The sequence below is a fragment of the Natrix helvetica genome (genome assembly GCF_964273705.1).
Source record: "Natrix helvetica genome assembly, chromosome: 8".
NCBI lineage: Eukaryota > Metazoa > Chordata > Lepidosauria > Squamata > Natricidae > Natrix > Natrix helvetica.
In genome coordinates, this window is record NC_138559.1 from 537,153 (window position 1) to 565,094 (window position 27,942).

The window sequence follows — 27,942 nt, forward strand, 5'->3', positions numbered from 1 at the left end:
GCCGCCGGGCTATAAAAAGCCGCCGGGCTGGCGCAAGGCAGGCAGGCGCTCCGGGCGGCTCGGGCGGCGGAGGCTCAACAGGCGGCCGGGGAAGGCGGCTCAAAGCCCGAGGGGCGCGGGAGGCGTTGCGCGGCGGGCATGGAGGCGGCGGCGGGCAACGGCTCGGCGGGCAACGGCTCGGCGGGCAACCCCTTCGTGCAGGCGGGCTGGCGGATCGCGCTGTGGTCGGCGGCCTACGCGCTGGTGGTGCTGGTGTCGGTGGTGGGCAACCTGGTGGTGATGTGGGTGGTGCTGGCCCACCGGCGGATGCGCACCGTCACCAACTATTTCCTGGTCAACCTGGCCTTCGCCGAGGCCGCCATGGCCGCCTTCAACACGCTGGTCAACTTCACCTACGCCGTGCACAACGACTGGTACTACGGGCGGGCCTACTGCCGCTTCCACAACTTCTTCCCGGTAGCCTCCGTCCTCGCCAGCATCTACTCCATGACGGCCATCTCCGCCGACAGGTGAGGCGCCGCCGCCCGTCCCGGCACCGGCTCTTCGGGCGGGAGGAGCGGGAGGGGAGCGCGGCGGGGCGGGCTCCGCTCCTTCTGCCCCGGCCGGCCGCAGTTGGGCGAGGCTCGCTGGAGGGAGACGGGCAAGGGAGCCGGACGCCCGCGGGAAGGCGGCGGCGGCGGCTCCGGGCTTTGCCGCGGCAAGTGATGCTGCCCGTCCAGGAGCAGAAAGTTCCGCCCTTTACCCCCGCCCGGCTTCTGTCCCCCGGGCGCTTCTGAAGGAGGGGCGGGCGGCGCCGGTGATTGATAGCCGGGACTCCCACGGACAGGGACGGAGCCCCGGCGGCTGCCTGCCCGCAGTGCGCTGAAGCCTTCCCCTGGGAAGGGCCTCCGCTGTTCTTGTTAGATATTAGCATATATCGGGATAAGTCTTCCCTCAGGTCCGCTCCTACAGCGGGAAACAGGTATTCCTCTGATTGGTCAATGGGCGTGCCTCATCCCTATAAAAGGGGAACCCTCCGACCACAGAGTAAGCTGGATCACTACTATTACTAATAAAGAGCTGTTAAGTCACGTCGTGTCCGCAGTCTGTCTCTCGTTGCCCAGATCTAACATTGGCGACGAGGGTGGGATTGAGAGACAGATAGGACGAAGAGCGCACTTCAAGAATCTCCGGATTTGATCCAGCCCAGGAATTCGGCAGAAATTCCGGCAGCCATCTCAGATCACCGCAGCGCGGCAAATTCAAACTGAGAAGATGGCGATGCATGCTCCCCCCGCTCCTCTCGACCCAGCAACCGACGAATGGGAAGCCTTCATGATTCGCTTCGAGTGTTTCCTCGAAGCAAATGAGTACACGGGGATCACCGATGCAAGAAAGAAAAATATCTTCCTCGGCTACTGCGGAAAGGAAGTCTTCAATACGGCCAGAGACCTCACCGCGCCTACTCCAATACAAGCAGTACCGTGGGCGACGCTGAAACAAGCCTTGGAAACACATTACGCGCCAAAACCGTCCCGCCATGTCAGCCGCAAAGAGTTCAACATGAGGACTCAAAAGGCGGGAGAATCCATTAACCAATTTGTTGCAGCTCTACGAAGAATAGCAGCCCACTGTGAATACAGGGATTTGGAAGAGCATATCTTAGAGCAATTCATCTGTGGGGTAAGAGACATTTCGTTGCAAAAGAAACTGTTAGCCAACCCGAATCTAACCCTACAGTCAGCATTGAACAAAGCAAGAGCGTCGGAATCAGCGGAGAAATCAGCAGTGACCATACAACGAAGGGTCAACGAAACCCAGCCGGCACCGAGACAAACCAGAGTCCACTACGAAGACGCAAGCCCCGACTACGTGGATCCCGAGTTCGAGGACAGTCACCTAATGCAGAGCAGTCACTGGAGGCCTGGGGGGAAACCCGGATCCCGTTTGCCGCCCTGCGCAAGCTGCGGAGGGAATCACCCCAGGTCTACTTGCAGGTTCAGGAACGTTGTTTGTTCGCACTGCAACAAACTTGGGCACATCGCACGAGTGTGCCGGAGCGGAGTCCCTGCCTCACGGCAGCCACCCATGTACCGCCAACAGAAGCCCAACCCAGGGGCTTGGCGAAATCAAAAAGGGCGCCCAGAGAGAAATCCACAAGTGTTTACCCAGAGAGAAACTCCCCAAAGAGCTGAACGAGCGTATTCCCAGAGAGATTACTCACAAGAAAGTGAGCGAGCGTATCCCCAGAGAGAATTCACACAGAGAGCCGAAAGAGCGTTCTACCAAGACGCTCAACGAGAGTATTTTCAGGATATAGACGATGAGATAGAGTTGACCCAGAGAGAGGAGTTGCGAACGTATCTCACCACGATACATCAGGTCCGCCCTAAGCGGCCCAAAAGGCTGAAAGTCACAGTCCTCTTGGAGGGCTCACCCTGCGAGCTGGAGGTTGACACAGGATCAACCCTGACGATCATTTCATGGGCATCCATGAAACAGGCCATTCCCGGCCTCAGAAAGAGCCAACTGCGCGCTCCTGACGTCCTGCTACGAGACTACCAGGGGAACCAAGTCCCCATCGTGGGCCAAGGCACATTCCACATCCAGTTTAAGGACATCGAAGCCCAGCTGCCCGTGACCATCTCCAGCGCGCCATTGCAGAACCTCCTGGGGCTTGATTGGTTTGAAGCCCTGGGATTAGAAGTCACCGGAATCAACGCCGTGAGAAACAGCAGCGCTGAAAAGATCTTTAAGGAGTTCGAGGATGTGTTCAGCTCCGGTCTTGGTAAGTATGTGGGCAAACCAATATCGTTCAATTTAGATCCAAATGTGGCGCCAATCCGGCTTAAACCGAGACGAGTGCCTTTTGCACTCCGCCCAAAAATAGATAAAGAGATAGATAAGTTAGTGGAACAAGGAATCCTGGAGCCGGTAGATCACGCGCGTTGGGAGACACCTATCGTGACCCCAGTTAAGTCAGACGGATCAGTCCGCTTGTGCGCAGACTATAAATGCACAATTAATGTCGCGCTACAACAGAGCGCATATCCTGTGCCCGTAGTACAGCACCTATTGCACTCATTGGGGCCAGGAAAAGTTTTCGCTAAATTAGATATGGCACAAGCTTACCAGCAACTGCCAGTAGATAGCGCCACAGCGGAGGCCCAGACTATAGTGACGCACAGAGGAGCGTTTAAATGCAACCGGCTACAATTCGGCGTAAGTATTGCTCCAGGATTGTTCCAGAGCGTCATGGAACGACTGTTGCAAGGGATACCGGGAGTCGTCCCATATTTTGACGATATCTTGGTGTCCGCTGCAAACGAGGAGCAACTAAACAAAAGAGTCAGATCGGTTTTGGCCAGAATCAGAGAGAAGGGTCTCCGCCTGAAAAAAGAAAAATGCCAAATTAACGTGCCTAGCGTAGAATTCCTGGGTTATAGAATTGATGGTCAGGGAATTCACCCCACTGAAAAAAAAATTAAGGCGATCCAGGACGCCCCCACACCACGAAATCAAACCGAGTTGCAGGCCTTCCTCGGACTACTTAATTTCTACAGCGTTTTTCTGAGACAGAAGGCGACCGTTGCTGAGCCACTACACCGTCTACTCCAGAGGAACGCACCATGGAGATGGGGACGAGCAGAAGCTGCAGCATTCGCCGGGGTAAAGCGCCTGCTCACCACTGACTCACTACTTGTACAATACAGTCAGACCCTCCCGCTGGTATTGACCTGCGACGCATCGCCGTTCGGGGTTGGAGCAGTCCTCAGCCACAGGATGCCCGACGGGAAAGAAGCACCCATTGCTTTCTACTCCAGAACTCTTTCATCGGCCGAAAGGAACTACAGCCAAATGGACAGAGAAGCATTGGCTGCCGTTGCAGGTGTGAAACGTTTCCATGAATACCTCTACGGCCGCGATTTTGAACTCATTACTGATCACAAACCGCTGTTAGGACTTTTGGCGGGAAATCGCCCCACTCCGGTCTCCCTTTCTCCACGTATGACCAGGTGGACTGTTTTCCTGGCTGCGTACTCTTACAAGTTAATTCATCGACCGGGCTCCACTCTAGGGCACGCAGATGCGCTCAGCCGTTGCCCATTACCAGACATTTTGCCAGACCCCACTCCAGAAGTACCGGTATTGCTCATTGACTGTTTGGATTCGGGACCGGTTTCTTCTTACGACGTTGCAAGGTTCTCCTCGAAGGACAATTTAATAAAACAAGTGCAAACTTGGGTATGGAGGGGGTGGCCGAAGGGAAATGTGGGCCCGGAATTCAAAATGTTTTGGTCTAAACGGGACGAACTCTCCGTGTTACAGGGATGTTTGTTGTGGGGGGATCGAGTTGTTATTCCTTTTGCGCTACGAAAAAAGGTATTGAATGCTTTACATATGGGGCATCCGGGGATCGTGAGAATGAAAGCGTTAGCGAGAAGTTATGTGTGGTGGCCCAATATGGACAAAGAAATAGAGGAGTGGGTGGCCACTTGCGATCCATGCCAGGAGTCGAGACCAGCACCCCCGGAAGCGCCCGCCACAGAATGGGAGAAACCCAAGGCACCCTGGTCACGCATTCATATTGATTTTGCAGGGCCATTCCAGGGTCAAACCTTCCTCATAGTTGTAGATGCTTATTCTAAATGGTTGGATGTAGTCCTAATGACATCAACCACGGCAGAGGCAGTTATAAAGGTTCTTAGGCGGCTTTTCGCCACCCATGGTCTACCAGATCTGTTAGTATCGGACAACGGGCCCCAATTCACGGCCATGCAGTTCGAAACATTTTTAGCAGGGTTGGGAATCAGACACGCCCTCATCGCGCCATTCCATCCAGCGTCCAATGGTCAGGCAGAAAGAATGGTGCGGTTCGCGAAAGAGGCCCTCGCCAGGATGGGCCCGGGGGATTGGCAAACACGCATTGACCATTACCTCCTCATTCAACACATTACCCCGAGCGCAACGACGGGTAGAAGCCCCGCTGAACTACTAATGGGTCGCCGCCTACGGTCTCACCTGGACAGGCTCCACCCGAATTATTCCACCTCGGCTCCCCCAGACTCTACAAGTAAGGTCAGATCTTTTAGAGAAGGAGACACTGTTTATGCTCAAAATTACACAGGGGGGACATTGTGGATACCGGCGAGGGTCATTGGCATCATGGGCCCTCGATCGTATTTGTTAGAGCTTGAAGATGGGCGGAATTGGAGAAGGCACATCGATCAGCTTCGAGGTCGCCTAGCACACTCCAACTTAAGGGATGAGGGCGAAAGTTTCCTGTCCACAGAAAGACAACCGCAGGGAAACTTCATCCCAGGAAACGACGACACCGGCGAGCTAAGCGGGGGACAGGACATCACGCACGCAGCTGAGCAACCCCCCGTCATCACAGCCGCTGAGCAAACCCCCGTCATCGCAGCCGAACAAGATACCAGGGAAAAGAGCATCGAAAACGCAAGACCTCCAGAAACAGAAAAAGCACCCGATCCTGCAACTACTTCAACCCAACAGGAAACCAATCCTGCAAGTACTTCAACGCAACCTGAACTCCGACGTTCCTCCCGAGCAAGACAAACACCCACCTACCTAAAGGACTATGTCACCTACCGCAACGTCCCATCTAGGAGGGGAGGGGTGTTAGATATTAGCATATATCGGGATAAGTCTTCCCTCAGGTCCGCTCCTACAGCGGGAAACAGGTATTCCTCTGATTGGTCAATGGGCGTGCCTCATCCCTATAAAAGGGGAACCCTCCGACCACAGAGTAAGCTGGATCACTACTATTACTAATAAAGAGCTGTTAAGTCACGTCGTGTCCGCAGTCTGTCTCTCGTTGCCCAGATCTAACAGTTCTTGCCCGGGCCCCTGGGGAAAGCCCCCCCACCTGCTCTGGGGCCCCTCCCGGACTCCCTTCCCCAAGTGCGTCTCCAAAGGGGCTGCTGGAGAACGAGGCGGGCCGGTCCTTCCCCGCTCTCTGCTCAGTTGCCGGAGCCTCGGCTTGTTCAAATGCTTGCCGGACTTCGCACACCAAGCGCGCTGCAGCAGCGAAAACAATGCGGTTCTCCCGACAACCTCGGCAGGCGGCTTGGCTGAGAGGCAGAAACTTGCTCAGATTCGGTGCATTTTCGCCTCTTACATCAGAGTAAGCCCCCCGCCCCCCCCTTTTTTTTACCGAATTGGAGCGAAGAAGACCAGAGAGGCAGCTAAGGCCTGTGCAGGTTTCCTCAGGAATCCCGGCAGCTTCTCAAACCCTGTTTCAGAATTCATCTCTTTCCTGCCTTGGCAAAATGCCCTAAACGGGCACTCTGGCTTTACCAGAGGTGCACCGGCGATGCGAATGCCTCCACCTCAGTCCTGCCCGGAGCCCCAAGTGGGATCCCTGCTGTTCCCCCTCCTCCTCCAGGCTGTTCTCCTCAACAGCCCCCTGGGAGCCTGGCTGGGCTGCGGGGACCAATGTCTCTGGTGGAGCTTGGGGAACCTTTTGGGTCCAGGACGGATCTGACAGCCGGTTCCCAACCGTTTGATGAGGTTTGATAGCGGCTGGCAAAGTGAGCTATTACCCCTCTCCTTTGCCTGGGGGCCACCCGGGAAGAAGAAGGCTGGATTATTTCTGTATGAATTTGAAAATTGTCCTGCATGCCCATCCTCAGATTCTATTGCCGTAGGCTATAGCTGGTGGCCCATGGAGGGAGCAAAGCCAACCGGGTCTCCTCCTTCACGGCTACCCCACTGACTGTGCAAACGCCCTCTGCTGCCCGTGCTGGGATGAGGGGCTGGTGAACGTGCTTTGCGGGACATGAGCCGGGAAGGCAGGCGGGGAGGAGTCCCCTTGCACCGGTGATGGCCAGCAGGGTCTTGGAGATCAGCTGGTTTAATGAAAAAGGTTCTCTGCCCTCCTTTGTGCGGGTGGGGGAGAGATTTGCTGACATACTTTGTAAAGATCGGTTTTGAACCTGAGGATATCTATCAGGGCCTTTATATTTTGCCAGGAGTGAAGCTCTTTGTGGTTTTCAAAGGATTTTAATAACATCTCCCTCCCCCCCCCCCCATTTTTCAGTATTTCTCAGGGAAGAGTTTCATGGAGGGTTTTGTGTGTTTGTGTGTGTGTGTTCTGAAACCCACCATCCTTACATGAAGTGAAAAGCCTTCTTTGTTGTAGAATGGTAGCAATGCAGGAAGCATCTGCTGCCCTTAACCACCATAGCAAACCTGGAAAACGTTTTACTTCCCTCTTGACTACCTTGAAACATCCCTACCATGAAAAGCAAGGGCGGGGGGGGGGGCGGGGGGGAGGGGGGCATGGGGCTTTTCTCTAAAGAATAGGAACGTCTGGACGATCGCTTCTTGCATTTTTGAAATATGTGCTGATTTCACCTGGAACATGCTGGTACATTCCAGCTAGAAGGCTGGGGGTGGCAGGGAACTCCCCGTAGGCTTCATCCACCACTAATGTGGTTGTCAGAGCTGCAGTTTTTCATCTGTCTGGCTGTTATTGCTCTGCTGTAATGAACGCTTTTCATTTCATGCAAGGAGAGGGTGAGTTTCTGCCATTGTATCTTGTTATATTTTGTATGAACTGTTCACCGTCCCGAGTCCCTTTCGGGAGAGGGGGCGGTCTAGAAGCATTAAATATTATTATTATTATTATTATTATTATTATTATTATTATTATTGTTATTATTATTGGACTCTTAGTGCCCAACATTCCCCTTCTGCCTATGCTACGAGTCTTTGGGGGTTTGGAATAACGGAAAATGTGTCCTTTGTTTTATTTTTATTTTCTTTTGTTGGGCATTTGCTTTTGAAACTTAAAATCCTAATCCTTAGGATTTTCAACAGCAATTACTTTGAGTCTGGAGAATTTGAGAAGTTAAGAGTGGGCGCTCACACATCAGGTGCTGGTTCCTCATCTTTCCACAGCTAAGAAAAGCAGAGTGGACGAAGTCAAAAGCAAAATTAATTAAATAAATGGGCAAAATGCAAATTAAGCCGATTACAAGACTGGCGTCTTTTGTTGCTCAAGTGAGATGATTTAAGAGCAGAATATTTCCTACGCATTTGAATACACACCAACATTCAATTCGTGCAAGTATCAGCATTTTGAGCTATTGATCAGTCAGCATGATGGAAAGATGCTACACCGCCTTGGAGTAACTGCAGCAACCGAAGCAGCTTCAGCACTGGGAGAGGGAGAGGCCAGGTTAAAAACATAGCAATAAAACCAATAAGTTAATTGAAATAACAGCTGGAAAGACACGGCTCTCTAATACCCAAGCTTTGTGCTGGACAGGGCTGCAGTTGCGGGGGAGAGTAATTGCCCCAGGACCAACACAGGGAGTATATTACTCATATTATGCAGGAAGAAACCAAGTAGGATAGAAAGTATCCACTCGGGGGAAACAGCCTCTTTCTCTGTCTGTACAGTATGAAATTAATCATGGGGATATTTTTATTCCCTTTTCATGCCATTTGTACATTCCTTTGAATTCTCCAGATAGGATGTTGTTAGTTGCAAAGTCGTGTCCAACCCACCCACGGACAGCTTTCCTCCAGGCCTTCCTGTCCTCTAACCATCCTCTGGAGTACATTTAAGCTCACGCCTACTACCTCCATGACTCCACCCAGCCACCTCATTCTCTGTCGTCCCTTTCTTCTTTTTCCCTCAGTCTTTCCCAGCATTAGGCTCTTCTCCAGGGAGTCCTTCCTCCCTGGAGGCCAAAGTATTTGAGTTTCATATTCAGGATCTGGCCTTCTAAAGAGCAGTCTCCTCTAGGACTGACCAGTTTGATCACCTTGCAAGGGACTCAGTGCAGGAGTCTTCTTCTTCAGCACCAGAGTTCAAAGGCTTCAGTTCTTTGGTGCTCAGCTTTTTCCATGGTCCAACCTTCACAGCCATCCATTGCAACTGGGAAGACCATCGCCTTGACTATACATACTTTTGTTGGCAGGGTGATGTATTTGCTTTTTAGGATGCTGTCTAGATTTGCCATCGCTTTCCTCCCCAAGAGCAAGCGTCTTTTAATTTCTTGGCTGCAGTCCCATCTGCAGTGATCTTGGAGCCCAGGAAAATAGAGTCTGTCACTCCCTCCATTTCTTCCTCATCTGTTTGCCAGGAATTGAGAGGGCCAGATGCCATGACCTTAGTTTTCTTAATGTTGAGTTTCAAGCCAACTTTTGCACTCTCCTTCTTCTTGGAGAAGTATCTTTTCCAGAGGTACTACTCAGGCAAAGAATTATAAAAAACAGGACAGGGGAAATAAGTGAAATAAGTTTCCAAATCTGGTCACGTCTTTCATTCATCATCTCTACAGCTCCAAATCAGTTGCAAGGTGAGGGTTCTAGGCTAGGGGGTTGTAAGCTGAGGACTACCTGTATTTTTTAACTTTAATTCTTTTTTATAGGTGTGAGTCTCCTAGAGTCATTATATGAGATAGCTGGCATATAAGCCCAATAAACAAACAAATAATTTCTCTAAAAGATCACATACAGGAAAGGCCAGGCTTCATCCACATCCTTATGTGCCAATGAATGCCACTGATCACCACAGGGTTCCTTCTGAGTAGACCTCATGGGAAGGGAGGGGAAGCATGTCATCCACACACCCGCAAACCCGTCTCTGCTTTTAATTCTTCCTTTACAGCCAATTGAGCAAACAGCCTCCTATGCAACATGAACCACTGAAATCATACCATGACGCTCAGTCTACTGGCATCATAAATCTTAAGAACAAATATTCTTGGTTGCTTCCTTGCAAAATATATTTACAATTAATCATTTTCAACAAGGGGTTATGAATAATCCCTTTGTTCACAAGTAGCCAATTACATTTCTCTCTGTAAGATTCCCGGTGCTTTCTCCCCTCAGGATGTGCTATCTCTCTGCATGGATCTTTTGTATATAATATAATCAATATATAAACAGTGTATAAAACTGATATTAACATATTAAAATTAATTTCAGATTAAGCCTTTTAAAACAACATTTCAAAAGGATTTTTAAAAATCCAAGGTGAGCATTTAGCGTTAGTTAATACAAGGGGGGGGGTTTCCTTGGGGCCAGCCAGCCCCAGTTTTGCATGGTCTTCTGTGCCCCCCCCCCCAAAGCAACACTGCAGAGGCAGGTTCTGACACCTTTGTGGAAGGCCAGGTGATTGGGGGCTCTCCTCACCTCTGGGGAGCGGATGCTCCACAGTGTGGGGGCAGCGGCAGAGAATGGCCTCTTCCCAGACCCCTCCCCCAGTCAAAGGTCTTTGAGGGCTCTGTCACATCCTTCCCTGCCTGACCCGGTGGGATGGGCTAAGGACAAAGGGGCTTCCATAGGTAGCCTGGCCCCGGGCCATGTAGGTCTTCATAGGTGATAAGCAACCCTTTGACCCAATCCCTGGAAGAATCAGAATCAGGAGAGGGCTGGAAGTGACCCTTGGAGCAGGAGACCCTATATAGCATTTAGATAGGTGGCTGTCCAGTCTTTTCTCGAAAACCTCCAGGATGGAGCACTTCTGAAGGTAATTTCTCTTCCGCTGGTTAATTGCCCTCACCGTGAAGAAGTTTCTCCTTAATTCCAGGTTGCTTCTCTCCTGGATTAGCTTCCATCCATCATTCCTTGTCCTGCCTTCTGGTGCTTTGGAGAATAAGCTGATCCTCCTCTTTGGGGCAACCTCTCAGATACTGGAACGATGCTATCTATGTCCCCCGTAGCGGGCCTTCTTTTCTCTAGGCTGGCCATACTAGATGCCTTCTAGTAAACTGTCTTGTTTGTTTCTAGGTGCTCACAACCCCTCCTCTTGCTTATCTTTTTTCAGGATTTTGATCAGTGATAATAATAATAAAGATTGTGCTGCCGTTAGAAAATGATGATATTCTCAAATAAATGTGCTTAATATCAGAGCAGTAGATGCCAAATCTTTTTATCTTTATAATTGCGATGCTCCAACATTTTAAATGCATTTAAGATGTGTTATTGCACATGTTCGAAGTATTCCTCTATTTTCAAATCAGATACTTCAAACACACACACACACACACACACACACACACACCGCTCCTGCTCACATCTTTGAGAGTGGTGAAGAAGCTGTAAAGCATGGCATGGCAGTGGAAGGAAGAGAATTTGTCTCAAAGGTGCTTTTTCAAAAGCAGCTGGACTGCGGTATTTTTTGCCCCTGAAGAAAAAGAAGACGTTTCGCTTCTCATGCAAGAAGCTTCATCAGTTCTGACAGGATGGGGGGGCAATGGAAGGCTCATGTTTTTTCACAGCCATCTGCTCTGAGCACTCCCCCTGAGAGCTCTGGAGGGCACTTAGGGGTTTATCTGTGCCCTCAGGGCCCCCTGAATCAGAGTGCAGATGAGGGTGGGATCTTCTTGGAAGTGCGGCAAGAGATGCGTTGTAGATTGGAGATAGGTGATGTCATCTCCCCCCCCCCCTTTGCTGAGAGAATTTAATCAAATCAAACCTTTATTGTCAATGCACAACATGTGTACAATGAAATAATAATGTAAGCTGCCCAGGGTCACAATGTGTATTTTGGATGGTTATATAATTTTTTAAAATCAATCAATCAATATATTCTCAAATATAGTAATTAACACCCAGCCATTAAAGGCTATTTTGCTTAAAAAGAAAGGGAGAACAGTATGACCTAGATGGGCATGGTTAAAGTTCTCTCCTTCCATCATGCAAGAACCCCATAGGAAGAAGATTTAAAGCATTTGCCCTGCAACGTCCCATTTTTTAATATTCTTTCTTCCAAAAGAATAGAAGCACCACAACAGGAGGAGGAGTTACATTGAATATTGCAAAAATGCCCAAGTATACTTGGGAAGATCCTGGAAAACATCAAGCAATGGATCTGCAAATACCTAGAAATAAGCAAAACTATTACTAGAACCCAACATGAGTTTGTCAAAAACAGATCATTCCAGATAAATGTCATTACTTTCTTTGACAAACTGAGTAAAATTAATAGATCAGCAAAATGCTAAACATCGTATACTTGGATTTCAGTAAGGCATTTGACAAAGTAACCCAGTAGATAGAACAATCCGGGTTAGATAGTACCACCATCAGATGGATTTGCAACTGGCTGACCATCTACACACTACATTGTAATTCAAAGGAACTACATCTACATGGAGGGAAGCATGTCAGGGGGTCCTTGGCCCAGTACTCATATTCATACATGATTTAGATGAGGAGATGGAAGGGGAACACATCATATTTGCAGATGATACCATACTGGGAGGGATAGTCAACATTTTAGAAGATAAGCTCATCAATATTTTAAAAAAATTATTCCCAAAGTTAAAATATAAACTCCAAAAGGAAAAACAAAAGAAGAAAACAAGAACAGAATAAAACTAAACAAGGCAAGTAAAAAATGTGCATTAAAAAACCCCCACGCATATTGAATGTCTCCCACAGTTGAATTCTGATAAATGTATTTCAGCAATAACAGCTTCTGTCCCCTTGCAAAACAGGTCCACAATTCAGGAACTTCTACAACTCTGTTTAACCCAACCAATTTGACCTGGCATCTGTCTACTGTAAAAAGGAACCACTAACAGCTACCCTGTATTAGAAATCTATTATTGCATTTAACTCACAGAAAGTCCACAATGGCTTCTAATCTATCATAAACCACTTTCTGTCAAGAAGTACGTATCAAGGATCCAACCTACAACTAAGGACTATTTTCCTGTCAATTAGAACAAATAATCAGTGAAACAGCTTGCCTCCCAGAATTGGGGGAGGGGGGCACCACTGGAGGTTTTCAAGAAGGTCCTGGGCAGCCATTTGTCTAGAATGGCATAAGGTGTCCTGCTTGAGCAGATGGTTGAAGTAGAAGACATCCAAGGTCCCTTCCAAACCTTGTAGTCTGTTTTATATGTTCAGTGTTGAATGAGACAAATTAAGTATATTTCAAAAACTGTAATAATAATGTAATAATAACAATGGTGTTTGGAAGATCTGCAAGAAATACAATTTGCCTGAAGGCAAAAACTGGTGGGACCATCTTACCTAAGTGTAAGACCTTGAGTTTGCTAAAAAAATTGTTAGCCACCAGAGGCTTCCCAGGTAGCTCAGAAACTGCATCAGAATGCTTATCTATGGCGTCTTGTCAAATTGGAAGAGAGTCAGATGGATTGCCCAGAAATCAGCTCCTGTTGTTCTACTAGTCAGTATTTAGAGCAGTGCCTTGAATGAAGGGTGGAAGGAAGGCCAACCTCATCTCTACCCACAGTAGATGGCCTTGTAGCTGAGAAGACAGAAATCACATCCGAAATGTTGTTGATAGATTAGAGCGGTGAAGAGGAAGGGTCTTGGGCTGTAAACATACAGTGAATGTATATTAATCATATAATAATGTTAATAGTTTATGAACTTGTGGGGCCACATTACTAGCTATCCAGGGCTGCATGTGTGACCCCTGGGCCATGAGTTGGAAAGGGCTACTGTACAAGTGACAGGATGAAATTTAACAGAGGCAACTATCGAGTTTTTCACTTGGGAGGTCAAAATAAAAGGCAGAGATCAAAGAGCAAATGGATTGGTCAGTCTTGTCAACCTAGAATTGGATAGCTCTGAAATTAGCTAACAGCCCCTGCCTAGCACACTTAACTGGGAAATACAATTGAAAGGACCTTTGATCTTTCTCTAACTTAACCAGTTCCTTCCCGTTGCCCGTTGCCCATTGCTCCCATCGGCCCCAGCCCCTCACCTCCTCTGCTCCCCTAATATCCTAGGGTAATGGACACCCACAGCTGAAGCCTTTTCCCATACTTCAACTCTACCACAGCGCTTATTCTCTGGCTATGAAACTCCTGACAGCCGCTAGATGGCATCTCTCAGCCGCCACCTAGTAGTCTATAGGTCGGATAATCAGCTGGCTGACCCTTAGTTTAAGGAGCAAGAAATAATAAATCAGCAAACAATAGAACAGGAGAGAAGCTGCAGAACAAAGAGCAATTGTGGTGTTGTGCATAATTGTAGGAGGCTTTTCATATTGGGAATGAGGTTGGGTGGGACTGGAATTGTAGCCCCCAAAACCATCAATCTCAATCCAAGCTGTATGGCAGCCCAGATGCCCTCCGGGCAAGGGCACACCGTGGGCTCCATGAGGCTTAGGGCAGGTGGCTTCCTGCCAGTTGCAGATGGGAAGGGAGCCGGACAAAGCAGCGGAGGGGAAGTGGGCTGGGCGTCCATGGATTTCAACTGGCAGCAGAGGATGGAGAAGCTCTCCCCTGCACCTTTAAAGAGGAGGCACGTGGCTGCAGGTGGATGCCAACGTCTCTCTTTATTTATTTTCTTGCTACATTTTAAATCTCTCCCCTTCTCCCTCCCTCCCTCCCTCTCTTTTAAAGATACATGGCCATTATCCATCCTCTGAAACCAAGGCTATCAGCTGCAGCCACCAAGGTTGTCATCTGTGCTATATGGCTCTTGGCTTCGCTCCTCTCATTCCCTCAAGGATTCTATTCCACCACTGAAGAGATGTCGGGGCGAGTGATGTGCTTTATCGATTGGCCACAAAATCAGACCCAGTTCTCTGCAATAACGTGAGTTGGGCCTTGCTGTTGCCGTGGCTGGAGGTGGAAAGGGAGGGCTAGGCGTTTCGCTTCCGAGAATGCGCTCATGATTCCAGAGGAGCCAGACTCTCCGGTTTCACCCCCTTCTGGTTTTCTGGCTTCCCTGTACAGCATCCAAATGTTGCTCCATGGGTCGGATGAGGTCTTGGCTGCATTTCCTTCCTTGCAGTCGACAAGGGGATAGTCACCCTCCCATCGTCAAATACCATATTTGGCCAAGAAAATGCCCTCAGGCAGTTAAACATTACAAAACTGAGGAATTATTGTTATTTTCCACTGGTTGATTGATTAATCAAACATCATGGTAATTGTATTTATAATTTAGAAAGGAATTAAATGGAAACAAAGCTCAAACAATTGAGAGCTATGATGAATTTACAGTGGAAGTACTGGGGTGGTTGTGCAAAACGCAACACACACCTGGTTTGCCAGATTGCCAGGGAGGTGATGGCCTCTCTTTTACGTGTGTGTGTGGTGGTGGTGGTGGTGGGTTTAACCAAGCCCTTCTGGCCCTCTGTTGCTAGGAAGGCTGAAGTAATGGGTGCTTCTGGTAGGCAGGGTGGATCCAAGCCCAGATGATCTCCAAGGTTCCTTCTAACCCAGACAGTTTATGATATTCAAAATCCTAGATATTACAACTTTGTTGTAGACATTTGCTATCCATTTTGATCCTTTCTTATTTTGTTCTATTAACGTCCTTTTTATTAAGTTGCCTCTAAGCAATTCTTTTCTGTTCTGGAATATATCTTTCCTGTGTCGAATGGCTTTCTTACGAATATAAAGTAATCACAATATGAAAAATGCCAAAGAAAATAAATTGAATTTTGACATTCCACTGAAACGAGAAACCATGGAGCAGTGAAGAACGTATCTGCCTCTGGCCCTGGAAGCTTCTCACTCAAGCAGGCCTTAAAAGCACCGCATGTAACACAAGCTCAGTCTGGCCTCACGCTCCCCACCACCTCCTTTAATTTATGACAGAGTTGGAAGTAGGGGGGCCAATCCCTGGACCTGCAGTTCGAATCCGCAGTTGAATAGACAACTGCCAGGAATTCTCTGATGGGCTCAGAGGACAAATGTCCTCGTGGGTGGAGAGCTCTTTAGAGAGCTAGAAGTAGGAGAGGAACGAGGACAATCACAGTGGGGGAAAGGACTGTAAAAAATGCCGTAAAACGCAGAGAGTCCTTCGAAGTGGACTTTTTGAAACCTGCTCAAAAACACCTTGGTGTAAAGGCTGAGCAGTGACAGGTTTGAGTCCTAAGTGAGGCTCGAGTGTCCGTGGGAGACTTGTAGGAGGTTTCAAAAGGACCAAAATGAAGGAATGGGTGTTGCGGTCTCCCTCCGCAAACTCATGAACTTGTTTGTACAGCAGGTTACAGGTAGTCCTCAACTTACGACCACAAATTAGCCCAAAATGTCTGTTGCTAAATGAGGCAGTTAAGTGAATTTTGCTCCATTTTATGACCTTTCTTGTCACAGTCTTTAAGTGAATCATTGCAATTGTTAAGTTAGTGACATGGTTATTAAGTGAATCCGTTGACTTTTCTTGTCAGAAGTTCACAAAAGGGTATCACGTGACCCCAGGACACTACAACCGTCATAAATAGGAGTCAGCTGCCAAATATCTGAATTTTAATCACGTGACCATGGAGATGCCACAGCGGTCATAAGTCCGAGGAACAGCCCTAAGTCACTTTTTTCAGTGCCATTATAACTTTAAACGGTCGGTAAATGAACGGTTGTAAGTCAAGGACTACCTACTGGTATATTTGTACTTTCAATATTTTAAACTTTTTTCACCTTTTTTAAAAATCTCAACCTGGAGTTCAGGGGCTCTTTGCCCCGAGGGCTCCAAGAACATGAAAAGTGGGCCAATTGATTCCTGCAGAACAATTAGATGAGCTACATGACTTCAGTCAGTCATATACAGTAGTTGTAAATAAAACAATTAGTTCTACCTCATTCTTTCTAGTACCGTAACCATGGCAAAAAAATATTACCAGTATCTGGGAATTTGCTTCTGGAATTTCTCAACCTCATGAAATGAAATCGCTTCCTCTTCCTCCCTGTTTCCAAACTTCAGGATTTTCTTCTGAACTCTTCCCTGCTCCCCACCAGTCCTTTCCCTCTCTTTCTCTTCCTCTTCCTCTTCCTCTTCCTCTTCCTCTTCCTCTCCCTCTCCCTCTCCCTCTCCCTCTCCCTCTCTCTCTCTCTCTCTCTCTCTCTCTCTCTTTTTCCATCGGATCTCCAGCTCAGGGAAGAGTCCCTTGCATTAACTGGAGAGGGACATTAACTGGACCAATGCACGTGGGGCCTGTGTAATGCATTTGAAATGCAGGTGAAGCAGCTGCAGAGCAATGCGTTTCTCTGCCCATCCTGATCAATCGAGACCTTGAAAATACAATGCAGACAACATATGTACAGTCAGTTTTCCTTTTGGGGAACGTCAGCGCGTGACACCTGCAACAAGGGCTGCGTTTAGCTATAACTCAATACTTGCAGGTGACAAAGGTGGGCATGGCAATACGGCTGGGAAGAAAATCCTCTGTAACGTTTTTATCCAGCGCTGGCTGCCCAGGGGGTCAGACAGCTGTTGCAGCCACATGTCAATGCTTAGCCGACATACCAGGATAACTTCCTGTGGCTGAGAGCCTCCTGGCCCCCTGCAGAAGAAGCTGCACCAACAGCACTGCAGGGCGTTTAACACACACACACACACACACACACACACACACCCTGGGTGTTTTCCCCTTGTGCTCCCCCAGCCTCCAAAGGAGAGAGTGGCTTAAGGCCCCTTATTGATTTTTCTTTTGAGAAGCAAAGCGATGGATGTGAGTTCCCAATGGAAGGAACTCTGCAATTATCAGCACATAAATATTTACATCATGCATGCAAGAGACTCCTACCTGCCTTTTACTCTTAATGATAATCTTCCTGGGGTTCCCCAACCTGGCAGCCTCCACACATCTTCGCTTTTCAAGCCCCAGAATTGTGAAGGCCGCACCAGAGATCCCCGGTCCTTTGCCCCAGTTCAACAGAATGTAAGCTTTGCCCCCGAAACTCTTTTTACAGGCCCCCATTAGGTTGGCTTCTAGTGTTTCGCTACCTTTTTATTCCTTGTTTCTTTTTCTTATTGCATGTTTTAAAATGTTTTTTATTTGTGGTGTCAGATGAGGGTCAGGCAATGCAAACTCAATGAATAATTAAATAAGTATTATATAATATATTCTTTCCGGGTTCTAGAGAAGGTGCTGAAAATTGCCTAAATGAAACTAAGAATTGAGTGAATGACTCTCAGCTGTAGAAAGGCTGAAAGGCATTCAGTCTGGAGAAAAAATACAGGAGAAATGATATCAGAGTTTGCAAACATAAAAATAGAGCGAGGGTGTCCATGAATTATTTCCATTGCTACAGACTCCAGAACTGCAAATAATCTTCATGAGTTGCAACTGCCTAGATTTCACTTAAGTAGAAGGAAAGAGCTATACTACCTATCCAGAGATTGTGGGTTAGCCATCTAAAAAGAGGCTGGGCAGCCACTTCTCATTAGTTTTCCTACCTATTTGCAGCGAGTTGGATTAGATTATCTTTGCAGCCTCTTCCAGAATGACAATTTGATTATTCCATTTTTTGTTTTATTTGGTTCTGTATTTCTGTCATCACTTCTCAGTGATGGAAAGGGAGGCGCCTTACGCGTTCTACAAAACAGTCTCTTTCTTTCCTGGGTGAATCTTGGCCTCCAAGTAAGGGAGCTACATTCAGACCGAATTCGGGCAGTTGTTGCCTTGGCTGCCATTCAGGTCACTTCCGGTCCTGTGGCCCCCTCCACCTCCCGAGGCCAGAATAACTTCTCACCAAGTGGATTGGCCCTGGATAAACTTCTGGCATCTTTTGTTGCCGCAGCAAATTGAAAAATGAACCTGGTGTAACGCCAGTGTTTATTCTTGGTGCGATATCTCCTATTTCAGCATTGGCCATCTCGAAAGAGCTGAAGGTCGCAGGTGAGGAGGAGTAAATGCTGCCTCTCTGGGAAAATGTCCAGCTCTCCTTCACGTCTCCCTCACAGCATCGGGAGGGAAATTTCTCTGTGTGACTGTTAAGAGTTGATGGTCTGTAGTCTGTATGGGGTGGGGGGAGCTAAAACCATTAGATGTGGGCTGCTATAGTTATCCAGGACATCTATCATCAGCCTGAAGGTTGTGTCTCTTCCTCTAAGAAGCAGCCCAAGTTACACCATCATACATTTGTCGAGATTGCAGGGATGTTCCGACTAGTAGCCAGATTTATATCAGGAATAGAATGGAAAGGATGTTCAGACTTGTGTCTCGTTTATTCCAGGTATCAGGTCTGCATCACTATCCTAGCGTACGTCTTGCCACTCATAATGATAGGCTATGCCTATATTATGGTGGGCATTACCCTGTGGGCTAGTGCGATACCAGGGGACTCTTCGGACCGCTACCATGAACAGGTGTCTGCCAAGCGCAAGGTAAGCTTTGTCAGAAGAAGCTCCATCAAACAAGGAAAGCCCCGTCTAAGAAGGCAGTTCGGGTCGGGGTCCAAACAGTAACCGAATAGACGGAGGTAGAAACAGGCAGCCAGGATCTCTTGCCAACCACTTGGAGTCATTTGAGGTTGGCTTATTTCAAGAATGGGGAAGCCCTCGAGGTAGCACCACTAATGCCAGAAAGCAGGGCTAAGGATGATGGGTGCTGGGAATTGTGGCTGAGCGACATCCCAAAGTTTGAGTTTGAGTTTTGAGTTTTATTAAATTTATATACCGCCCCCCTCTCCCCGCAGGGACTCGGGGCGGTGTACAGACAGTACATATAAAACAACAAAGCAGGAACAACAAAACATTAGACAACCAACATAAACATACGGTCTGTATAATGCCCGAACTCATTTCTAGTTAAAAACAGTCTAAAACCAAATTAAAACCCCAAAGTTTACAATATTAAAAAGCCATCCAGGAAGGTCAGTAATAGATTGTACTTATGACTACGATTAGGCTAGGCCGGCTAGCCGGAACAGGTGGGTCTTGAGTTTCTTACGGAAGGAGCGGAGATCAACAGTAGTTCTAATATCAGGGGGGAGTTCGTTCCAGAGGGTTGGGCCCATCACAGAGAAGGCCCTACTCCTGGGCACCGCCCGCCCGCATTGTCTAGCGGAGGGTACCCGGAGGAGACCCTCCCTGTGTGAGCGGATTGGTCATAGGGATGTATGGGGTAGAATGCGATCTCGCAAATAACTAGGTCCCGAGCCATGAAGCGCTTTGAAGATGACAATCAACACCTTGAAACGCACTCGAAAAGCCACAGGCAGCCAGTGCAGCTCGCGCAGAAGTGGTGTTACATGGGAGTACCTGGTACTCCCCAAAATTGTCCGCACGGCTGCATTCTGAACCAACTGGAGCCTTCGGGTGCATCTCAAGGGGAGCCCCATGTAGAGAGCATTACAGTAATCAAGATGGGAAGTCACCAGGGCCTGAGTGACTGTGCGAAGGGCGTCCCGCTCTAGTAGGGGGCGCAATTGGCGCACCAGGCGCACCTGGTGGAACGCCCTCCCAGCCACGGCCGTCACATGATCATCCAGCGACAGCCGGGAGTCTAGGAGGACGCCCAAATTGCGTGCCCTATCCACTGGGGGTAGTTGTTCCCCCCCGATGGCCAGAGATGGAGCAAACTGGCTAAAGCGGGGCGCCGGTAGCCACAGCCACTCCATCTTGGGAGGGTTGAGCTTGAGTCAGTTGTCCCCCATCCAGACCCGCACGGCTTCCAGACACCGGGACATCACCTCGACGGCTCCGTTGGGGTGGTTCGGGGTAGAGATGTGTAACTGAGTGTCATCTGCATACAGATGGCACTCAACCCCGAATCCTCGAATGATCTCACCCAGCGGTTTCATGTATATGTTGAACAGGAGAGGTGAGAGGACCGACCCCTGCGGCACCCCACACGTGAGCGGCCTCAGGGTCGACCTCTGCTCCCCCGTCAACACACATTGTGTCCGACCAGCGAGGAAGGAGGAGAACCACCGCAACACGGTGCCCCCCATCCCCTCCAGCCATCGCAATAAGATACCATGGTCGATGGTATCGAAAGCCGCTGAGAGATCTAAGAGGACTAGGATGGAGGAGCAACCCCCATCTTTCGCCCTCCAGAGATCATCCACCAACGCGACCAAAGCCGTCTCAGTGCTGTGCCCGGGCCGGAAACCGGACTGGCGCGGGTCTAGATAAACAATTTCCTCCAGGTGTCGAGGGAACTGTTGCGCCACCACACTCTCAACAACCTTCGCTAAAAAGGGAAGGCTGGAGACAGGACGATAATTGGCTAACTCTACTGGGTCCAGAGAAGGCCTCTTAAGTAGGGGCCTCACCACCGCCTCTTTCAAGACGGCTGGTAGGAACCCCTCCCTCAGCGAGGCGTTCACTAGTCCCAGGAGCCAGTCTCGTGTAACCTCCCAGGCTGCCAGTACAAGCCAGGAGGGACACGGGTCCAATAAACATGTGGTGGCCCGCAGTCGCCCACGTAACCTGTTCATATCCTCGGCGGCAACAGAGTCAAACTCCTCCCAGCATGGTACCTCAAGACTCTCCACCGGTGTCTCCCCGAGATCACTCAAGGAAACCCATTCGCTCCGGATCTGAGCGATTTTATCCTGCAGATATTCCCCAAATTCCTCTGCCCTGCAAAGGGGCTTCCCGCGGCCTCTGTGAAAGGAGGGAGCGGGTCACCCGAAACAGGGCGGCAGGGCGGTTTTCTGCGGACGCAATAAGAGTGGACCTCAGTTGCTTCTCCATTCCCTTTCTGAGGGAGCTCCTGGTTTCTTCGAAGAGGGGAAGGAAGAATCCAAAGGATCACAACCTTGACAGTGGATGCAATGTCTCCCAGGGCATCTTCCCACAGCTGGCCAGCTGTTTCCATTAGGGCAGTGTTTCTCAACCTTGGTGACTTTTAAGTCCTGTGACACTTCAACTCCCAGAATTCCCCAGCTCTGCTGGTTGGGGGATTCTGGGAGTTGAAGTCCACAGGATTTAAAGTCGCCAAGGTTGAGAAACACTGCATTAGGGGAAGGCAAAAGCTGCTGCAGGTGTCTCTGGCCTTGCCTGGCCATGCTGCTTTGTGGGCCCCAGGGGCCTCCATGGGAGCAGCCCCACTTGTCTCCTCAGCCGGGCTCCATGCTTAACCTGGGTGGCTCTCCTCCTCCTCCTCTGGCAGGTGGTCAAGATGATGATCATGGTAGTTTGCACCTTCGCCATTTGCTGGCTGCCTTACCACATCTACTTCCTCCTGCAACTCTTTGAGCATGAGATGTTCTTTGAGAAGTACATCCAGCAGGTCTACCTGGCCATCATGTGGCTGGCCATGAGCTCCACTATGTACAACCCGATCATTTACTGTTGCCTCAATGACAGGTAAGACCTTCTTCTTCTTATGGCAGCTTCTTCCCTTGAATATAAATAAATGTAAGGCAAATTACAGTAAAAACATACAAATTAACATAATTTATGCAAAATGGACTCAGCTTTTCTTAGCATGGAAGGAACGGTAGGTATTAATGCAACAAAGACCCTTGAACTATTTCAGCCCCCGGGGTCATGAGGCCCCTTTCCTGTGCTGATCCTGGAAGCCGAGGGGAGGCATGAGGGCATCCGAGGGGGCTTGGGCAGCCCCCAGGCAGGCTCTCCTCATGCGGCTGATGTGCTCTGTCTTTTCAGGTTCCGGGTGGGCTTCAAGCAGGCTTTCCAGTGGTGCCCATTCATCCATGCCAGCGAATACGAAGGACTGGAAATGAAGTCAGCCAGGTACCTGCAGGTCCAGAACAGCCTCTACAAGACCAGCCGGATGGAGACGACGGTCTCTTCCGTCACTGGCAACCCGGAGGAGGAACCGGAGGACGGCAGCAAACCCAGGCGGCCCTCCCTTGACCTGACCTCCAACGGCTCTTCTCGCAGTGACACTAAAACCATCTCAGAGAGCCTCAGCTTCTATTCCAACACGCTTCCCTGAGCAAACTCATGATTTAGCCACACCGTGACACCACTTCCATCCCTCCAATGAAGCCCCCCCACCCCGGGACAAATGGGCCCTTCCTGTGGCTGCCCCATTCTCCTTCCAAGGGGTTCCGTCCGATGTTGCTCTTCTCCACCGGTCATGGATCCTGTGCCTTCCTTCCGCCCGGCCTTTCCTCCTCTCTGGCCATCTCCACTCTATCAAGCTGCCGTTGTGGAAGCAGCGAATATGAATGAAACGTGTTTGAGGTTTTTTGGAGGGGTGTAAATGAAATGTATACGATGTTGGCGTTTAGACATTACTTTTTCTTGGAACTCAATTCAAAATCCATTTCTACAACAGAACATTTGAATTTATAATATTTTTAATAGTATTTTGTTCCATTAGTGAACTTTCAGTTACTTTCCTTGAGTAACTGGTATACTTCCAGGATCACTTTTCTTCCATCCATTCGTCAGTGTTTGTTCCCGGGGTTGGGGGGAAGTTCTTGACCACCTCTAGTGAGGTGAATTAATTCTGTTTCAGGATCTCCGCCTTTACCGTAAGATATGGCTCAAGGCTACATTCAACATTTTCTTAGGGCTCAGTCTCCTCGATGAAAACATAAGACTCATTCAATGTAGAAAACCATGCGAGGAAAGATTTGACTGTATGGTTTCTGTTAGCAAGAAATGTTTCTTCTTTCATAGGAAAAGATTAACTCAGGCCTAGCAGCCTTCCAGTCATCCACCCAAAGCATCATCTGGGATGTTCCAGAATTTCCAACAGGATTGTGGGAATTGGCCATGACATGTTTGAATCTTCCTTGAAGTTTGTGCATTCCATGACTAGCAAAGCCGAGGGGAGGGGAGGGGAGGCTGCCACCTGTCTATCTGCAAGCATCAGGACTGATGCCTCCTTGCAACACACACAGCTTGAGCAGCTGGCAAAGGACCAAAATGAATGTGTGATTGTAATGCAGAGCCTGCTTTGGCACCAAGCTCGTGTGACAGAGATGAATAGATGCTGGCTTAATAAGATGGAACCAAACAGCATTTTAGAAAAGCCTATGTGGTAATAAAAATCGGATAAAATAATTTAACAGGATAGAATCAGTTGTGGGTGAAAATATAGCAGGCCCGTTTCAGCATGAGCCTTATGGTCTATCACAAGGGAGCCATCAGCTTCTCAAGAAAGCCATCTCTTCCAGTTATGGAGAAATTTTGAGGCTACAGGAGAGACTCACAGGTCTCTCGCCACGGCCGGAGTGCTGCATCAGCTCCTGCTGACAAAAGTGATCATAATAGCACAATATTAGCTCTGTTGCATAGAAGAGGATGGGATGAAGACTTGCCCAAGTCAGTATGAAAAATCTTCTCTAACGAGATGACAAACTAGTCAGTGGTTCAGTTACCTGCTATCTAACTTTGAACATGTGTGTCTGCATCCACCTACAATACCTTTATAACAAAACTCGTGTGGCAAAATATTTTTCATTGTGTACTATGTTATGCAACTACATGATAGCTAGGAGGTATTTGCTGATTGTCCTGAAAAATGGTACAACCCAGTTTTCCACAGACACAAAGCTGAGCACAAGAGTTGCCCAAAACCTCCTATAGTATTTCCACAAATGCCAAAGATCAACATCACGGAACATCACTTTACCCATTATGCCTGCATCAAGGGCCTCTTGCAAATACGCAATAAAGGAAAAGGCCCAGACCATAATACAGGCCAGAGACTTGCTGATGTCCCTGGGCAGAGCTGGGCTGTGTATCCATTTCCTGTGTTTCTTGATCTTCCAGCAACTTTGGAGAGTGTTGTTTACACAGTCCTTCCAGATTGGCTGCATGTCTTAGAAGAGGGTGCCACCATGTTGCATTGGTTATCCTCCTATCTCCTTGAGTGATTTCAATTGTTGTTCAGTGGTAAGATTTTTGTGAGGTGCCTCAGGGCTCAAGGCTTTTCATCCATCTAGGTGAGTCTGCTGGATGAGATTATTCATGAGCTTGGGGTCTGTGGTCGTCAGGTTGATTATGATGCCCAACTCTACATCTCAACTGTGGGCCATTCAAGTTGAAGCCTCCAGACAAATCCCAGCGTCTGGAAGCTGCATAGGTCTTGATGGTGAAGAGAAGTTCAGGCTCAATCCTGACAAGACTGAGTGATTATGAATTTTGGGGTTTTTGATTTATAGTCTTGGAAAAGGCTGTACTTCCCCATTTCAGACTGATGCACAACTTGGTGTCTTCCCCAATGCACTCTGCATGGAGCTGCCCTTGAAGATCAGACACTGGTCCAGAACATGGTGGTGTGTGGAGTGATGTGCATGGAACACCACTGTTCTGTGAGCTGTGCTGATTGCCGCTGGGCTTCCGAGCTCAGTTTAAGATGCTGGTTACAAGCCATTCATGGCGTAAGGCCTGGCTATTTATAAAAAAAGCCTCTCTTCTATCATTTCTGCCCACTCCGTAAAATTTGGCAGAGAGTACATTCAAGGTCCCTTTGGTTAAACAATGTCATTTGTTGGGGCCCTGAAATGTGCCTTTTCTATCAGAGCACCTGCCCTCTGGAATAATATCCCACTACAGACGGATAAGGCTCCCACCCTATTAATGTTCCAGAAATCTTTCAGAAGCTGGCTGTTCCCCCCAGGACGGGGTGGCTGCCGAAGCCCTCTGCATAAGCTCTTCTTTTTCTCTTTCACTTAGTTTCTCTTCTCTTCTGAGTGCCTGTGATCTCTTTCTCCTCCCTATTGTGCTGCCTGCTAAAGGGGACACTGCCCAGAGTCATTTGAAGTTGGGTGGACTCATCAATAAACAAACAAACAAAGCAAGCTGTCAAGCAAGCAGTTGACAGCCATCACTCAATGACCAGTCACAGGATATTTGGACTGCTGCATGACAGAACGTAAGACATTCCCGGTTGGGTCAAAGCCAACCGCTTCTCAGCGGCTCCTCCGAAGGAGGGAAGGAAAGGAGTGACTCCTGTTCTTCCCCACAGTTATTGTTCTGCGTGGGGGTGTACCAGTCCCCACCTACCCCAAAGAATGGGTCCGCAGAGGCCTGGGCACCATGTGACGCCCCCACCCTGAAGCGGAAGGGACCTTGCTTGTATGAATGGGCCAGCAGCAAATCAGACAGGAGAATCGTGATGCTTTTTATACTGCTGTGAAACCATTTAGGCAGCTGCGGCTCTGAACCAGGCTGAACAATGGGGGGGGGGAGGGGTTGAAGATAGAGACAATGTGCTGTTTACCGTATATGTAATTTTTTCTTGTGTACATTGTGCAGGCCTGGGGAGCACTTCATAGATGCTACATGTTTTTTACTTAAATGTAAAACCGCAACGTAGTCATGTTCAGAATTGTAGCTTTTGTTGTGAAATGAAAAACCTAATGGGAAAGGTTCCCTGTATCCTGTCCTGGTTTTGGATGCTATAATTTTTTGTGAAATGTTGACGGGGCAAAATAAACCATCCCCGTCAGAGCAGTTCACCTACGCAAGGGCATTATATTTTGTGGGTCAAATCCTTATCTCTGGGGTTTTCTTGAGTTTTGGGTCTTCCAATGTATGGAATAATAACAACAGAAATCTCTTCAAGAAGAATTGCGGAGTAAAAATTAGAGTAAAATTGTAATAGAGATTTTAATGGAATGTTTGTCCAAGAATACCGAATATAATTTTGATCCTAGAAAAACTGTTTAGAAAGAAATAAAGTCCAAATTGCTTTCCAGCTAGAGGAAAGAAGCAGATGAGTAGAAAATGCAGATAGTTCAGCATGAGAGTGGCTTATCCTTTGCCTAAGGCAGGGGTGTCCAAACTTTTTGCAAGGAGGGCCAGATTTGGTGAGGTGAAAATGTGTGGGGCCGATAATTCAGTCTGACATTCTTTGAACCCTTAACATTAAATGAGAATTGACTACCGTATTTTTCGGAGTATAAGACGCACCAAGATTTTGAAGAGGCAAATTAAAAAAAAAGTTTTTGCACTCTCCCCAAAACAGCCCATTTTTCGTGAAAATGGGCCTTTTTTTTAAAGGGCATGAATAGCCCTTAAGAGGCTTCTAGAGTGCTCCTGGGGGTTGGGGGGGGGGCAAAGTTGAGCAAAAAACAGCCCTTTTTTTGCTCATTTATGCCCTCCACAGCCCTCAGGAGCACTCTGAAAACCTCCTAAAGGCTATGCACAGCCATTTTGGTGAAGGGGGCAGAGAGGAGGCAAAAAATGCTGTATTCAGTGTATAAGATGCACCCAGATTTTTAGCCTTTTTTTTGAGGGGAAAAAGATGCATCATTATACTCCGAAAATTACGGTATTTTATGAAAGACTAAACAAATAACTCCGGTGGGGAGAAGAGGCTGCGGGCCGCCTGCAATTTGAAAAAGGGCCGCATTTGGCCCCCGGGCCGCACTTTGGACATGCCTGGCCTAAGGGATGCTCAAGCACCTCTCCTTAAAATATTATAGTGATAAATAACTATTCTAAGGCGGGAAATCTTCACTTCACAGGATTGCATTTCTACATTGAGATAATCCACTTAAGAGGCAGAGGTCCCAGGCTTTGCTGGCCTACGTCTCAGCTGGGAAGGCCTGCAGCAAACCCTCTCTTCCCAAAATGATCCAGGTCTTCATAAACCTGGCAATTAGGTAGTCGAGCCAACCAGATCAGAGGTGGTATTCAGCCAGTCCTGACAGGTTCTGGAGCAACGGTAGCTGAAATTTTGAGAGTGGGGAGGGAATGGGGATTTTGCAGTATCCTCCTGCCACGCCCACAAAGCCACATCCACAGAACCAGTAGTAAAAACATTTGAATCCCACCACTGAACTAGATGTCAGTTGCTTCTCAAGGATATGCTGAATACTTCTTTTGGTTTTGTTTCAATAAAAAATAACAATTCTGTTGCTCCTTCTTCCTTACGCAATTCAACGGAATAATTCTTTTCATGGCTGCTATTTCCTTTTTCCTGATTTAGTTGCCTTGTTGATCCTAGAAGGGATATATCTATTGTATATATTAGATACTAGCAACTGTCATAATGGTTTCCACCAAGGTCTTCTGTTCTGGCGGGAACAGAGGTTTAATCTCATTGGTCGAAGGGTCTGACAGCTCCCTATAAAAGGGAGACTGTCAGACTGAACCTTCGCTGGATTGTACATAGTTGTTCTGTTACAATAAAGAACTGTTGTTGCCTAAGCCTGAGTGTGCCTTTCCATTACCCGATCTAACAGTATACTGGTGAGTTCTGGTCACCATGATACAAAAAAGATGCTGAGACTGTAGAAGGAGCGCAGAGAAGAGCAAGCAAAAGGCCAAACCATATGAGGAACAGTTAAGAGAGTCACGTCTAATGAAGAGAAGGATTAAGGGGTGACA

General features: G+C 48.2%; 1 protein-coding gene across 1 annotated transcript; it reads left to right on the forward strand.

Annotated features, from left to right (window-relative positions):
• LOC309396124 (substance-P receptor-like) lies at positions 1-26,203 on the forward strand. The gene is made up of 5 exons (XM_081960927.1): positions 1-509; positions 14,346-14,540; positions 18,909-19,059; positions 21,794-21,990; positions 22,294-26,203. The coding sequence occupies exons 1-5, from the start codon at positions 139-141 to the stop codon at positions 22,583-22,585; spliced, it is 1,206 nt and encodes a 401-aa protein (XP_081817053.1). The 5' UTR covers positions 1-138; the 3' UTR covers positions 22,586-26,203.
• The last annotated feature ends 1,739 nt before the right edge of the window (positions 26,204-27,942 follow it).

Coding starts and splice junctions, on each gene's coding strand:
- LOC309396124 (XM_081960927.1), top strand. CDS start 139: ATGGAGGCGGCGGCGGGCAACGGCTCGGCGGGCAACGGCTCGGCGGGC. Junction 510..14,345: donor ACGGCCATCTCCGCCGACAG/GTGAGGCGCCGC, acceptor TCTCTTTTAAAG/ATACATGGCCATTATCCATC. Junction 19,060..21,793: donor AGGTGTCTGCCAAGCGCAAG/GTAAGCTTTGTC, acceptor CTCCTCTGGCAG/GTGGTCAAGATGATGATCAT.